General features: G+C 38.6%; 1 protein-coding gene across 1 annotated transcript in view; it reads right to left on the bottom strand.

Annotated features, from left to right (window-relative positions):
- LOC105853282 overlaps positions 1-16744 on the bottom strand; it is a 100094-nt gene that overhangs the window by 46264 nt on the left and 37086 nt on the right. The window contains exon 5 of the mRNA XM_012721244.1: positions 10338-10507. Within this exon, the coding sequence (XP_012576698.1) occupies positions 10338-10507 (170 nt within the window). The remainder of the gene's footprint in view (positions 1-10337; positions 10508-16744) is intronic.

The raw sequence follows: 16744 nt of genomic DNA, 5'->3' as shown, positions 1-16744 counted from the left end.
AAAGGAGCTTGACACCATTAAAAAAACACCCAAATTGGCAATTGAGGGACTGTAACAGAATTTACTTTGAGAGGTTTTCTATAATGTGTCTTCCAAGTCAATAGGGGAATTTAGTGAGTTCTACTAGAGCCCAGCCAAACTTCCTAAACATAGTGCATTCCCTCATATATCTAAACACCCCCTGGTCTAAGGCCTAAGGAAAACAATATCCAATACCTTCCAATATCCCTGGGTAGGGCTATACGAGCTTTTGTTCAAAGGATGAATTTTCACATCACCTATTATATAGTGAACATCAATTCAAACTGTTAGAGGATGTATTTTTTCATTAAAAATACACAGTTGGGGCCCTCCCTGGTGGCGCAGTGGGTTAAAGCACAGCACAAAGAAGCTTAAGCCACTTCGCATGAGTTCGATCCCCACCTGCCCCGGAGGAGATCCATATGGCGCGGCAGACCTCTCCTGACCCGCCTGCTGCTCCCCTCAGCAGTGCACTTCATTGATCTGCCTGTTCTGCTCCCCGCTCTGTCCCAGGTGAATTCTCTCACCCTCCGCATCTCTGGCCTGTACCCTAGTTCTGTACGAATAAATAAATCTTAAAAAAAAAAAAAAAATACACAGTTGGATCACTGTGATGCAAATTAAAACCACAATGAGATACCAGCTCACACCAGTGAGAATGGCACATCTTAAAACAACTAGCAACAACAAATGTTGGCAAGGATGTGGAGAAAAAGGAACTCTCCTGCACTGCTGGAATGCAAACTAGTACAATCACTATGGAAAACTGTTTGGAGGTTCCTCAAACAGCTAAAAATGGAGCTGCCATATGACCCAGCAATCCCACACTGAGGTATCTACCCAAAAGACACAAAAACACTCATTCAAAAAGATATCTGCACCCTCATTTTTGTTGCTGCTTTATTTACAATTGGAAAGACATGGAAACAACCCAAATGCCCAAAAGGGGATGACTGGATGAAAAAGATGTGGTACATATATACAATGGAATATTACTCAGCAACCAAAAAAAAATAAACACATGCCTTTTGCAGCAATATGGATGGATCTGGAAAAGATCATGCTTCGTGAAATAAGCCAGAAAGAAAAGGAAAAATACTGGAGGGTTTCACTCATAGCAGGAGTATAACACACCAGGCAAGAAAATAATAATAATAATGAACATCTATATACCAGAGACATTTTTTGGGGGTGGTGTGAGGAATGAGATTAAAAATGGAGGGGGAGGGAAGTGCACAGGACTATGGTGATGGCACATGGGTGATTTGGTGATGGGAAACCCACGGGGATTACAACTGAGATGGAAAAATGCACAAAATGATGTAAAAATAAACTAAAAAAAAAAAAACATTCATTTGGGGTCATGAAATCAAGTCTTATCTGTGTCTCCACCTTCTTATTCTAGCAGTCCCCTCCCAGATAAAAAGGTCAGGAGTCTTTGAATGTAAAATTGCACACAATTATGGCCAGCAATCATTAGGTGAGTTTCTGCTTTGGGGGTAGGGGTCACAGATTGCCAGGCCCTCCATGAGTCTGAAGATAGTGATGCAGCTGAATTTTCCCAGTTTGAGCTTTCCTGAATGGTAATCCAAATATAAATGATTTGGGGTGCAACTCAGAGTCACAGCATCTCCCACACCTGACTGCTCCGCACAGCAGTCTATATCACCAGACAGCTTGTTGGAACTGCAGAATCTGCATTTTTTTAAAAAGATTTATTTGTACATACAGAACTGGGGTATAGGCCAGAGACTCAGGGGCGGCAAGAGGCTTCACCAGAGACAGAGTGGGGAGCAGAACAGGCAGATCGACGAAGTACACTGCTGAGGGGAGCAGCAAGCAGGTCAGGAGAGGTCTGCGGAGCCTTGTGGTCACCTCCAGGGCAGGCGGGAATCAAGCTTATGTGGAAGTGGCTTTAGCTTCTTAGTGCAGTGCTTTAACCCGCTGCACCACCAGGGAGGGTCCAGAATCTGCATTTTTTACGGATTCCTCAGAGATTCATAGGCAAACTGAAGTTTTAGAAGCAGCATATATTAAAATTTGAGATTCACTGTTCTAGCAAATACTCTTCCAGGATATTTCTTTGTATGTAAGTTGGAGCAGAACATATTTTTCATAATTTGAGTTAAAAATCTTCAAGGTCATAAAAAAAATCTTGTGGAACACAAAACTATTGTATTAGTTTAGTCAACATTTGGTTGTTTTTAGTATATGATAGCAGGTTACTAATTTCCTTCCATTAAAATACCAAAGAGTAGGAACTTGCAAAGCCAATTGAAACTATGAATATATATTAATGACAGTGATGATGTTTTCTAATCACTGGGAGGAATTAGTTCTGCATGAAACATAAAAGGGTTATACTAAGATATGACTGGCTTTCTTTGTCTACATTTTTTAAGTATCAGAAGTTCTTGATTCTCCTGCAAAATCATCTATAGTTTTATAGTTGTCAAAACCAACCCAACTACTATAGGTCTGCTTTTACCTTTACCTTTAGGAGTAAAAAAATATTAATTAATTAAAAGCCAAATGGAGAGTGAAAGGGAAAACCACAACTTTTCCCTTGAGCAGTTTATATCAGCATAAAAAAAAAAAAAAAAGACTTTTTAAAAGTCCAGAATAAATACTGACACCAGAAATATATTGAAGGCTTTTCTTTTCTTTTTTCAAAATATCAGCCTTGGTTATGTACAAAATGATGTAAAAATAAACTATTATAAAAAATAAAAATAAGGCCCTCCCTGGTGGCGCAGCGGGTTAAAGCACAGCACTGAGAAGCTAAAGCCACTTTCGCATGAGTTCGATTCCTGCCTGCCCCGGAGGAGACCACATGGCGCGGCAGACCTCTCCTGAACGCCCGCTGCTCCCCTCAGCAGTGTACTTCGTCGATCTGCCTGTTCTGCTCCCCACTCTGTCTCTGGTGAAGCCTCTCGCCGCCCCTGTACCTCTGGCCTGTACCCCAGTTCTGTATGCATAAATAAATAAATCTTTTAAAAAATAAATAAATAAATAAAAATAAAAAATAAGAAGAAAAAAAATATATCAGCCTTGGTTGTCTCTTTCACCTTCTATGAACCTACATTTTGTTTTGGAGTGCTGGACAAGTATTGGGATATCATTCTAACCTTACAGGGATTTTAAGAGATACCACCGATCATATCAAATAGTATGTTCTGCTTTTCATGTTCAAATGGACACACAGAAACTACTGTTCACTTAGGCACTGAGATATGTTAACAGAATTACGCAATCAAAATTTGTCATTACTTTCGAGACAGTTCCTGAGATCTTCCTCTGTATGGGAATTCCCTAAGAATTTCAAGATTGCATGGCTAAATTTACTTTAGAACTACAACTCCTAGTAAATAAATAAAGTTGGCCATGAATTCATGTGTAAAGACAAGTGGGTGGGGCAGAAGGAGGAATCAATCCACCTTTGAGGCTGGATTTATTTCTAGCATGTTTATTTCTAGCAAAGCAAGAGCTACTGACTGATTCAAATATTTTGGTAGTAAATATACTGACTCATAATTAAACAAACAATGGGACAGAAGTGGTCCTACCTCAATAAAGTGATGTTGAACTGAAGTTTTAGACACTAAAAACTTAAAGGCTAGGGATTTGTGCATCCATTTAACCTTCACCTTATGTCATGAAAGAGAATTCTGGCAGTCTGTTGGTGGATAGTGAAGGAATCCAAATAGAATATATGAACCCAAATAGAATATCAGCTGTCAATAACCAATCTTTCTTGTTCAAAATTGAATAATCAGAAAAATGATGCAACATGAAGCATTTGAAAATCAAAGGGTATTATCATCAAATATTCAGAAAAAAAAACTGTTCTTATAATTCTGATTTAGCAAAAAATATATACATCACTTTTATTTTCAAAAACAGAAGACAAAAACTTCACAGAATTAAGGGGGAAATGTTGAAAACAGAACTGAGGTACAAGGCTGAGGCTAAAAGATAAATAGTAAGGACACAAAAGGAATGTAAAGCAACTTATATTGTCATAACTCACTAAAATCCACCCCATGGCCATACAGTGAAGAAGACACATTGCAAAAAACTGAACTCATGGAATGGAACCAACTAGAAAAGTAAACTGGAGAGATCAGAAAGCAATTAAAAAAGCTCCAGAAGAAAAAAGGGCTGAAGAAGATAAGATTAAAAAGAACACTGGATTACAAAGCACAAACATCCAATTAGAGGGCCATTGGCCTCCTTGAGAAAGAGACCAGAAAAATAATCAGCACAAAAAATCAAATATACAAAAAGATAAGAATGTTAACTATGGTAGATTGGAGCTGTCAATAAATCCTCTTCCCAAAAGCAAATGTAAGCATTGTCAATGGGGTCTTTCTGCTTAAAAAAGTAACTAAAATAGGAACTGTGTTGTCTGTGGCATTTTTACCCGGGCAACTCCACCAGTCCTGTCAGCCCCCAGCCTCACAGTCTCAGCAGGCAGGGAGTTATCAGGGCAGGGAATGGGCATGTCCATGAGAAAGGATTCACTCCATCTAGAGTGGTAGTGACACCCACAGCAAGTGGCATTGGTGGGGGAAGTGATGAAGAAAGGAAAAAGCCAAAGACCTACCTGAGGCCATGGCCCTGACTCTGATATGTGTATTGTTGGTTCAGTCCTGGGGTGTGGGGTGGTCGAAGGCAGGATTAGTTGCAGATGTGCACAGAGGACTTTTTAGGGATGATGGAAATGTTTTGAAAGCAAGAATTAGTGGATTGCAAACTTCCCATGGGTAAATTTTATGTGAAATTTATATGCCAATAAAACTATTTTTAAAACTATGTACAAGAAGTAAAACTTTATAGGAGAAAAAAAAATGTCTGTGTCTACAGCTTTAATGAGTTCGCCATGTTCCTGGCAAAAATTAATTTACTGTTGTTTGGTTTTCAACTTGTCTTGGCAACAGTTTTATTTCATGATAAAAATTGTATAAGCACTATGATCTTATCCATGCAGGAAAAGAAAGCCAAACAAATAGATTACTTGCAAAAGAAAAACAAGCACACTGAGCCCAAGCTTCCCTATGCAAAAGTAAATGTCATCATTATAAAAGGAAGAAATTTTTACAGAATTTTAGTAGGACAATTTATATGGCAAGGCAAGACACAGTTCTTGTCAAGGCAAAAGCAATATAATCAAGTGTGTTTATTTGATGTATAAGAATTAGTTTACAGCTACAGTTGATTCCTCTGAATAGCAAACTACATGCATTTCAAATGGAGTTTGTTTGTAAGTAACATTTTCCCACAATACCTCATAGAAGCACATCTATGGCAGACCTGAAGGTTCACGTTCAATTGCCTTCAGTGACAGGCAAGTAACATGGAAGGAGAAGACCAGGAGTATGACCAGGCTATGTGAGAGTCATTATTTTGGTTTCAGTGCTGCTCTTAATACTTGGCATCTGCAATAGGGAAACTATAGGGAGTGGTGAGGACCTTGGCAAACTGGAAAAGGTCATAGCAGATTGACAGATTTTCAAAAATGAGAACTCATATTGGTGACTCATTTAATTTCTCAACTGTTATCTAATTTTTAAACTAAAAAAATCTTTGGTTTACTCATCTCAAAATAAAGTATGTCAATGGCCCTCTCTTGGTGCCGCAATGGGTTAGGAAGTAGCACTACAAGCTAGCTGCAGCCACTTCAGTGTGAGTTTGATCCCCAGCCCGGAGGTGACCCACATGGCACAGCAGACCTCTCCTGACCTGCCCGCTGCTCCCCTCAGCAGTGTACTTTGTTGATCTGCCTGCTTTGCCCCCACTCTGTATCTGGAGAATCCTCTCACCTCCCCTGTACCTCTGGCTTGTACCCCACTTCTGTATGCCTAAATAATTAAATCTTTTAAAATAAATAAATAAAATTTGTCCAGAATCAGTGACTTTCATGATATGTTATAGCATAGAGATTTTACTTCAAATACTCCATAGAACACAAAATATGACAGAACTAGATTTATCTTTCAAGTCCTTAGGATTTTATGAATCCTAAGTAAGAGTTGGCTGAGTAATAAATGGCTTGCTATTTAGCTCATTAGTTTAGGTCAATTTAGCATGTGTTAAGTGATTATTATGCCCTCGGTCGTGATCTGTGCCTGATTTGACAGTTGACAGTCACATACTCATTTCAGGAAAGGAAACACAGAGCACAAAATGTGCAGAAATCCCAGTCTATAGAAGGGGTTGGGGGACAACCATGGTGGGGTGGGGGGGGGTTGACATTGCCAGGGAGAAGACATCAGCCAAGATGCCATTTCTGCCATGTCTTTAAGGATGAGTTGAGTTTTTCCAAGAAGAGAGAAGACAGTGGGTATGTGAAACTACATGAAGAAACACACAGACATGTGATAGTACACAGATCCACCAGAGAACATGAGGCAGATGGTGCACAAAAGAAAACAGCAGTCAGAAATTAAGCATTAACCTACTTACTGGTGAGGAACTAAGTTACACTAATTAATCACTTTCTTACAGTATTTGGGATGAAGGAGAAAAAACAGGACTCAAATTAGAATTCAAGTCTTAATTTACATCTTTCAATCACTTTTTTAGTCACACACTTTAGAGTTATAAGGATAATCTGTTACTTTAATAAACCAAACCCTCTCAAAATTTAAGTAATTAAAAGCAAAAATATGCAGATTTCTAACACAAAATATTAATAGCACTGGTTTGATTCACACCAATACTTCTAGTCTTAATTTCTAGGATTAAAATCCTCTAACTCATAAAAAAAAAAAAAAAAGCAATTTCAATCATCCAGAAGATTTTGACTCTACTCTTCCAAATAATCTTTGGATCTGTCTCCTCAGTTTGCTAAAAATCCTTAATAAACAATATGAATTGCTGAGGTGCTAACTAAATTTTTACTAAAATACAGATGACATACAGCTATAATTATATCTTTAACAAGGACTATAGAATATAAAAGGAAATAATCAAGTATGGTTCACCTCTCAGTTTGAGTCATACTATGGCATAATTTTCAAATCATATATGAAGACCCCTACCTAGGGTTATTCTACTGCTTGAGAAAATTCTTGGTTAATTTACTCAAAATGATTTTTTGAAGATATTCTCTATATGTTAGTGTTAAATGCCATAATTTATTTTCCCATTTAGAGCTAGAGAACTTAAAATCCTTCATTTTTGAGACAACCCTTCTTTTATATTATGGTCTTCCTATCTGGTAGGGCTCCAACATTTTTCGATTTTTTTTTTCCCAGAGGAAAAAAAAAGAAGACAGCTAATTGGATTTTCTATCCTTTAAGCCTGCCTCACCACAGCCTCTAAAGCAGATCAATTGACAGAGACTCATATTCTGGTATGCAATGCATAATAGATCCAAAGAAGATTATTAAGGATAATGTTGCAAAGGATCTGTGAACATTAATATTAAAAATTCTATTTAAATGAGATTAGCATGTACCAAAGCCTGCATGAATGAACAAACTACAAGGCCCAACATCCATTACAAGTGCTACTGTTTCCCTTTCGGGTGGAATTGCGAGGGTGGGTCTCCAGAAGCTACCCAGGTTAGCGGTGGAATGAGAATTTTAAAAAATTACTTGTGACTCTCTGCCTGCTCTTTTGTTGTTTTGATTCCAAATAAACCCTGCTTGTTTAAATAACTAATTGTTTTGGTGGAGGTCGACACATTTCATGTAACTTTAAAATAACCACAGGTCAATAAAGTATAAATAAAGAAGATAGAACATAAGAGCAAACAAAGAAAAAGTGCAGAAAATATAAAAGTAGGTCAAAGAATAGGTCACTTTACAAAATATAAGTCAAAATATGTAATGTCCTACTAAACTGTTTAATTTCACAAACATAAGCCTGTATTTTCTAGCAGCCAAAGTGAAGAAAAAAGCATGCTCATACTTTCCATAAAGCAGACAAACAAATTAGTCAAAACAATGACAAATAACCCCAGGTCTGAGTTTTTTGCGAAATTTATTTCATGGATCATTTATAATGAAACTATAAGGAATGATCTGCCTGGTAGTTTAATAACCCATGACATTTGACATAGATAATCAAAGTGCTAAAAAAGCAAAAAGTAGAGTTCTTGAAGGTAAGGTTTCCTGAAGTCATCTGGTGGCTCACAAGTTAAGTCCTCAAAAACATCCATATAAAAATGCAAAATTTCTTTATAAGATCTTCAAATAGACTAAGGGGATGAATAGTCACAGCAATTCAATTCATCTCTGTGAACCTCAGTATCATTGGTTGAAAAAGATGAGGGCACACAAGTGAAATAGCCTAGGTAATGCCTAAGGGTCCTTCCTGTTCTGAAAAATGTTTGTGGTTCTTGATTAAATGTTTATGAAGCCCCTACTATGTGCTATTTCCACAGGTGAAGGGAGTTCTAAACACACACACATTTATGTGCCCCTTGGAGTATTTCATAATTTTACTGTTGTGGAGAATAGATTTGCCATTTGCTTGTTATTAATAGCAAGAAAGAAGCCAATATTTGTGCACCAGTTGATCCATGAATGTCAACAGAGAGCAGACACCCTCTGTCCTCCTCCACTGTTAATCTGTGAACTCAGATGAAGAGTGGAAACACTCTCCAAATACGCAAAACTCTTTTTTTTTAAAGGTTTATTTATTTATGCATACAGAACTGGGGTACAGGCCAGAGGTGCAGGGGTATTGAGAGGATTCACCAGAGACAGATTGGGGAGCAGAAAAGACAGATTAACTGAAATACACTGCTGAGAGGAGCCGCAAGTGGGTCAGGAGAGGTCTGCCACAGCATGTGGGCCACCTCCTGGGCCTAGGATCGAGCACCTGCTGAGGTGGCTTTAGCTTTGTAGAGCTGTGCTTTAACCCACTGTGCTACCAGGAAGGGCCTGCAAAACTCTTTTTTAAAGTTTTTTCAGACTGAAATTTTCTAATATGTTGATTGGTAAATATGCTAAATGAACAACTTAACTGTTTTAAAGTGTTGTTGTATTCCAACTCCCAAGAATATTTCCCACATTAAAAACATTAACTAAAGTCATAACTAAAATGTCAGATTTCTGGAAACTTGGAGACAAAATCATGCAGAGTAGACAGAACACTTAGTAATTACATGAGAGAAGAAAGACTACCAAAAAATCAACGATCTTAAGAGGAATGTAAAAGGTAACAGAATTTCAAAGTATTTTATAATAGCTTATATACTATATCTTCCAAATGCCACAGATATGTAAATTTATGCTCTACCAAGTATGTATTGTGTGCATGCATACTTCCCATAATATTTTGGAAGAAAATATCTGGGAACCTGGATTAGAAATATTTTTAATTCCATTCTTTCCACCTGAGAAAAAAAACTATGTAACAAAATAAAAAGTATATTCCAGACCATGTGCAGAAACCTGACATTTATCTATAAGTGAAGAGCCTAGGTGACCCAAATACTATGTACAGTGATACTGTTTTAATGATACGATTCTTAATGACATGAACAATTCTCAGTAAATTTCCAAACAAAACAGAGCACACTCATCTTTCTTCAATAAACCTGGTAATTACACTAAGAAATTCAGTGCATATTGAAATAAGCAAAAAATTACCTAAAATATAGGTGCTAAGTTCTATGCTCAGATAATTGTAACGTGCTTTTCATCACATGAATGTCTCAGCAAATATTAAAATATCATGTGGATTATCTTTATGGATTGAAGTTTGGTTTCCAAAACTTTATACTTTGAAATCTTATCCCCAGTACCTCAGAATGTGACCTTAGCTGGGAATAGGGTCATTGTAGTTGCAAATACATTAGGGGGGGCCTCCCCAATCCAATATGACTGGTGTCATCATAGAAAGGGGAAATCTGGACACACACAGACACACAACACACAGAATGCTAGGTGAAGATAAAAGCAGAGGGCCAGTAAGGTTTTACAAGTCAGGGAATGCCAAAGACTTTCAACACACCGCCAAGACCTAGGAGAGTCATTCACAGACCGCCTCACAGCCCTCAGAAAGAATCAACCCTGTAGACACTTGATCTCAGGCCTCCAGCCTCCAGAACTGTCAGACAAATTAAATCTGTAGCCTCGGCCACGCAATCTGTGTTACCTTATTATTATGACAGGCCCAGCAAACCAGAACAACATAAATGATAGTGAAAGCTGTCAAGCAATATCTCTTCAAATCAAGTGAATGTGTTATATTCAATCCACTACATTTTTAATAAATCCTATGCAAAAGAAATATAGTAGTGAGAGGAAAGGTAGATGGAAAGGGATGGAAGGGTTCTGTGATATGACAGATACAGATACCTGAAGAACATCCTGGCAGTGCTGGAAAAGTCTCTTCAGCCCACGGTGGGTCACAGCCTGGCCAACATGGCGGCAGCGCTGCAGAGTGAGAGAGCGGGGCTGGTGGCGAGCCAGAGCCACCAACCACTCATCCTCCAGGGCACAGCAGTCGGCTATCTGGACCTGCTTCCCTGTGGATTAAAAAAAATAATAATAAAACTAGGAACTTAAAGGAAAGGCCTGTTCTAGAGTGTCCTCTCTTGTTCACACAGATAGGATGGCATCTATGTGCTCAGGCAATGCAGAGGCTGCCTGAGGGGAGATGACCTTGGTCAGGCAGGTACATGATTAGCAATCCTGATAGTTGCTAAGTACAAGGTGCTTGTACAAGGGGAGACATTAGCATTGGGGAAAGTGTCTATAAAAAGAGACATATGTACTGAAATGCAAAGGAGAATGGGGACTCAGGCAAAGGTAGGGTGTAGTTCCTGGGGTTTATTCAGAGGCAGAAAGGATTTGGCATAGGCCTAGGAAGTGAATGAAATAATGAAATCAGGTATGACAGGCAGTTAGGGGGGGGGGGCGAGGGAAGGGTGGTATAGGTAAGTGGCCTCAGGCAGACAGGGATCAGAGGGGGGGGGAAGGGTGGTATAGGTAAGTGGCCTCAGGCAGACAGGGATCAGACTGTGTGTGGCCTAACAGTTCTCCATGAGGGTGTGAATCTGGTGGTTTTAAGCAATGATCAGACTCGGGTTTTTTAAGAAATTCACTTTGGTTGCCTACAGTGTGGGGCTGAGGTAGGTCATTGTCAATATGATCTTCCTGTATAAAGCAAAATTACTTTCAATTTTTTTCAATAATAATATTCTGAAACACTTGTACTTTGAAACAATGCTTTTTAAAAACTAATTTCATTTTAAAGACACTTATATTTAGTAAATTGCAGCATGTAGGAACAAAAAATAAGTGTGGCTGTGTTGATGATTAAGCCTATAATGAAAGTATCAATATGGCTACATTGAATAGTAAATAGAATGGAAGTAACTTAACTTCTGTCTCTTTAGCTCTTTAATCACTGTGCCATCATTGTTAAATCGGGGTCTACTGTTGAAATGCTTGAATGTGTAATTACAAAAGGAGTAGAAATATAAACCACAACTGACAGATAACTATAGTCAGCTCCTCTGCTCCTGAATCCTCATGAACTGATCCCTCAAACAAATGAGAACTGATGAGTTCACACCTGCCAGGGTCCTGCTGTGTGGCTGAAAGCTCTCTGAGGTGGAGTTTTGTGTTTATTAAAGTGTAAGGTGAAAAGTGAACATATAAAATATAAGCATTAAAAGGGCTACTCTAAAGCGTCTATATTAATTATTAAAATTCAACAGCAACTCTAACGATTGTATACAACTTAGACCACTGATAATTTCAGCACTTTATTACTGAAATTGTTTAGAATTGTCAATGTTTATTGGTAATAAAAGACTCACTGATTTTTAATATATTTTGCTGTTCATTTGTGTAGGGGAAGAAAAATTTTCTAGGTCTAGGTCTAATTAAATTGACATAAGGCAGATTAGCAGGAGGAAATTTTAATTTCATGCCTATGGGGGCCCCACAAAAACATGAAACTGTCAGACAGTCAGGTAATTGGGTTTTGAATGCCATCCTGTGCTAGGGAGAAGGGGGTAGGGTCTGGGACTTTAAAGGAGAGGAAGACAATTATAGGAAGATGGGAAAAGCAAATGTTTAGGAGCTAATTATTGCGATGCCATGCAGAGATGAAGGGACAGAGGAATTTGAACAAACAGGTCCCTCACCCCCAAGTCAACCACAGTTAGCTCATATTCTATGCAGTTAACTCTGGAGACAGCTCACACTTCCTGGAAGATGTCCTCCATCTAAATTACTTTTAGCAGTTAAGGGAGAGGTAATGAAAAGATTCCTGCAGCTGGGTCCTAATTGACTTCAGCTCAAAACAAGTTAAAGTATCAATAACATTGTATGGGGCTGGCCTATTCAGCTCCTCCAATTCTTTCAGTCAAGGCAGCACCTATTGACTGCACCTAAGGCAGACCTTCCCTACACTTTGCTCTTGCGACACCAGTGGGGGTAGAGAAAGTATTGAAGGACAGCAAAGGATTGAGGAGGCAGCAGAAGGAAATCCATGAGAGAAACGATCATGGCTTACTTAACTGGGGAAAACGTGTTTGAGAGAAATGCAAGGTTAGAGCATGATGCCTCAAGGGAGGGAGGGAGGGAGGGAGGACGAGAGGAAAGAAGAAAAAATGACATATTAGTCTCTGGCATTCTGCATTGGATATAGGGGATGGGAACTCACTGGTAGATAAAGGGAGACTGAGGCCACAAGAAAGGATGCAATCACCTAGGAGAGGTGATGCACTTGATTCTCTGAATATATATATATGTATATATATGTGTATATATATATGCACACACACACACTACACACACACACAAAATGAAAACTGTAACTGAAGTCTAACTCTGAAACCCTATTTATTCTCATCTTCTTTCCAGTTCCTAGCTCAGTGCCCACTGTAGTGAAGAGATAAATAAGAACATCTCAGCATATTGACAAGAATAAACTTTGCTAGCCACACACACCCCTTCTATGGCAATGTGGGGTGCTGTCCTCAAACAAAATAAAACATTGATGTGGTAGAACTCTTCTGTGCTCACCTAGTAAAATACTCTGCTGCTTAATCTTGCATAAAAAAGAGCACTGGGAAACTTGTTTCTGCAAAGATTTCTCTATGATATAAAATATAGGAGAAATAAAATAAATTTGCTTAAATACAACTCAATGATTTTAGTGGAGACAATTTAGCACATCCATCAGTTCTGTCTCCTACAGTGAGATATCAGAACTAACAATACCATTTCCCTATACATTAATTCTCATTCCTTTTTCCTCTCTCCTCTCCCCTCCCCTCCTCTCCTCTCCACTCTCCCTCCTCTCCCCTCCTCTCCCCTTCCCTCTCTTCTTTCTCCCCCCTCTCCCCTTAAAACCTACTACTTTCACCATGGCAAGTCATTTAAATGTTTCCTAAAAGATATTCTATTTTTATCCATTACTACTTATAAGAAACTTGCTGTTTTCTACATATTCAAGGGGAAATTTATCTAAATTATTCAAGGCACTACAAAATTGTCCCCGAGTTTAAGACCACCTATAAATCTACAAAACCTAGAGACCTATATCAAGTTACCAAGTCCCCTTTGTTTTGTTTCTCCATCATGAAGACCCTGAGTTGCCTCTGCTACTCTCTCTGGAGTAATAACAGCCTTAGAGCCTTATCAAGTATTTCAGCTACTTGTCTAAAGTTCTCGAATTCCACCCCATGCCACTAAATTGTCATATCAGACCTGTTGTGTGAGGCTATTTAATGACTTCTCTTCTAGTCCTCAGTGTGGCATGTTCCCGGGCAGATGTGCCACCCACTGCCATGGAATGCCAGCTCACTGAGGCCACCTGCTGAGAGCCAGGCAGATGTGATATAAGCTTCCCACTACTCATACTCACCCCAGGATGGGTAAATACGAGTCTGAAGGCCTGGAGGAAAGGCCTGGCTCTGCCACTTGCTGCTCTGTGACTTTTGAGAAGCCACTAACCTCTCTGGGCTTTAGCAAATAGATATTGGATGACTTGATCCATAAAGACTAGATGAAGCTAGCAGACTCAAGTCTACATCTAGTTTACACGCTGCCATTTACCATCACTCTAAGCCAATATGGCTTCAGATGCTTTGGTTACAAAATAAGGATAAATAAATAAATAATAGTATCAGTACTGTTTGCCTAGTTTTGGTGCTAGGAGAAACGAGATAGCACAGATTCTTCAGACTGACTAAATGGTACCCTCTTCAGTTTCCCTGGCTTTATTCATTTGCCATTTAAGAATTCAATCCTTTTTAGAATGCTTTCTCTCCTATGCTAAAATACTACCCACAGTCACGCTTTCAGTTATTTCAGATGAACTCAGAACTCCAGAACAACAAGACCCCCTGCCTCAGTCTCATATTGAGGAAATTCACAGCTGGCATGAAGCTCAGCCCCCCCCCCTGAATTGCCTTTGCATTGTGATCTCAGTCCTGGGGTACACATGATCACCTCTGAAAATTTAGGAAATTTTAAAGCTCAAGAAAGTTGGGGCATGATTTTTGCAAGTTCTTGACCTAAATTAGTCATCTCTCTTTCTGCCTTGCTCACAAAGATTTTTTTTTAAGCCTGCCTCTTTTTTTTCTCTACAACATACCCCTCTGCCCTGATTTGCTTTTAAAAAAGAATCTTCACACACATAATTTTCATACATGATCTCTTATAAGTGATAAGATCCCAAATAATTTACTGTAGGCTCTCAACCATCTAAGGAATAGGAAAAGGTGCTTTCTATTTATTTTAAAATTTAAAAATTAAAAGAACAATGCCCAGAAAGGCTGGGTGACTGCCTCAAGCTCACATAGATAACATGTGGCCAAGCCTGGCCCCACACATCAGCGTGATTCAAGTCTGTGTCCTAACTACTACCCCATGTGGGTTCCAGGAGAACAAGAGGTACAGTCAAAGGGAACACTCCCGATACCCACTATAAACAGCCTGAGCTAAATCAGAAAGTAAAAGAATATTTGATTCCAAGAATAATGGGCTGCATTTTGGGGTCATTTAGTCCCCCAGAGTTACATTAAAAGGGCTGTTAATATAACTTACGGCTCTTGAGATTTCTAGATGTCTCTTAGCCCTCTCCTTCTATATGTTTCCTTCAGGCCTCAAAGACAGGGGTCACCCTCCAGTAAAAAATATAAGAAAAGTGCCTCCATTTTCCTTTTAGAACTTGGATGGTGTGAAGTAAAAATATTTTAAAGTACCCATGAGAATATTCTGGAAGAATGAAGGAAGAAAAACCTGGAAGCTAATAAATACTGCATCCAGCCACGTAAACACAACAGCCAGTTTTGCCACCAATGTCCAGAATGTACAAAAATACCAAGTCAGCGAGACACTTGGGAATTATAGTCAGATGAACACGACAACTATGCAGGAATAGAGAAAAGTACACTTCTATGAGTTGATTAGTCTTAGATTAGTAGATTAACAGACCTTGTTACAGAGGTTTTGTCATTTACTACTTGGTATAAGTCTACAACTACATAAGTAGTTTATTATCCAATAATAATAAGTTTTTATTTTTGCAATAGATCACTTCAACAATAAGCTAAAAAAAGAAAGTGCATGTTTAAAAAAAAAAACTAAGCATTAATTTCCCTAAACATGTTGATAATCAAAATGTATACTATATATATAAAGTACATATAAAACATTGGCATTTGCCATCTACCCAGCAGCTATGGTGATAATCAACAACAATGTGAAATCCAGAATCTTTGCACTAGCAGCCGGCAGCTAGTTTCAGGACTTGTCTTTCTGGTTGATGTTTAGAGAAGGTTTACAAGTGTAATATGTTTTTCTTGTGACTTTAAGTCTCTGTTTACAAAACTTAATTCAAAGTCGATCTAATACTTATTGCAGGAATGCTAAGTTCAGTGATAATTCAGCAAGTGCAACTACAAAAGTTACATTTAAATAGTCTGGCAAGCATGAATTTTCTTATCAATTAATACCTGCTCTGAAAAATTGTTTATCCCACATTTTCTTTCCTGTAAGAAAGTCAAAGTGATGACATTAAGTGATATCAATTTGATCTCAATATGATCAGATATTTAAATCATTATTTTGGGTAAATTTAATAGGAGATATTTTTTTTTAGTTCAATTGATGAACTCAAAGTAAAGCTTTCTGGAAGAGTTTGGCAAAAGTGAAACATCTAATGTTTTGTAAACAGAGATTGAAAGTCACAAGGAAAGCATATCACACTTGTAAAACTTCTCTAAACATCAACCAGAAAGACAAGTCCTGGAACTAGCTGCAGGCTGCCTGATTGACAGACCACCCTAGGAGCCAATGTATAAAATAATATGCAGTTCTGTGGCTGTCGGGAAACTCCAAGGATAGAAATACTGCTATCGGGTGTGTGTGTGTGTGTGTGTGTGTGTGTGTGTGTAATGCTGCTGTGTGTGTGTGTGTAACGCTGCTATCGTGTGTGTGTAATGCTGCTGTGGATGTGTGTGTGTGTAATGCTGCTAGTGGGTGTGCGTGTGTGTAATGCTGCTGTAGGTGTGTGTGTGTGTAATGCTGCTATCGGGTGTGTGTGTGTGTGTGTGTGTAATGCTGCTATCGTGTGTGTGTATAATGCTGCTGTGGATGTGTGTGTGTGTAATGCTGCTATTGGGTGTGCGTGTGTGTAATGCTGTAGGTGTGTGTGTGTAATGCTGCTATCAGGGTGTGTGTATGTGTGTGTAATGCTGCTGTGTGTGTGTAATGCTGCTATCAGGGTGTGTGTGTGTAAT

This window comes from Condylura cristata, unplaced genomic scaffold, assembly GCF_000260355.1.
Source record: "Condylura cristata isolate star-nosed mole 26May11 unplaced genomic scaffold, ConCri1.0 scaffold00006, whole genome shotgun sequence".
NCBI lineage: Eukaryota > Metazoa > Chordata > Mammalia > Eulipotyphla > Talpidae > Condylura > Condylura cristata.
The sequence above is the reverse complement of the archived record's forward strand: the minus strand, read 5'-3'. Positions and strand labels throughout refer to the sequence as shown.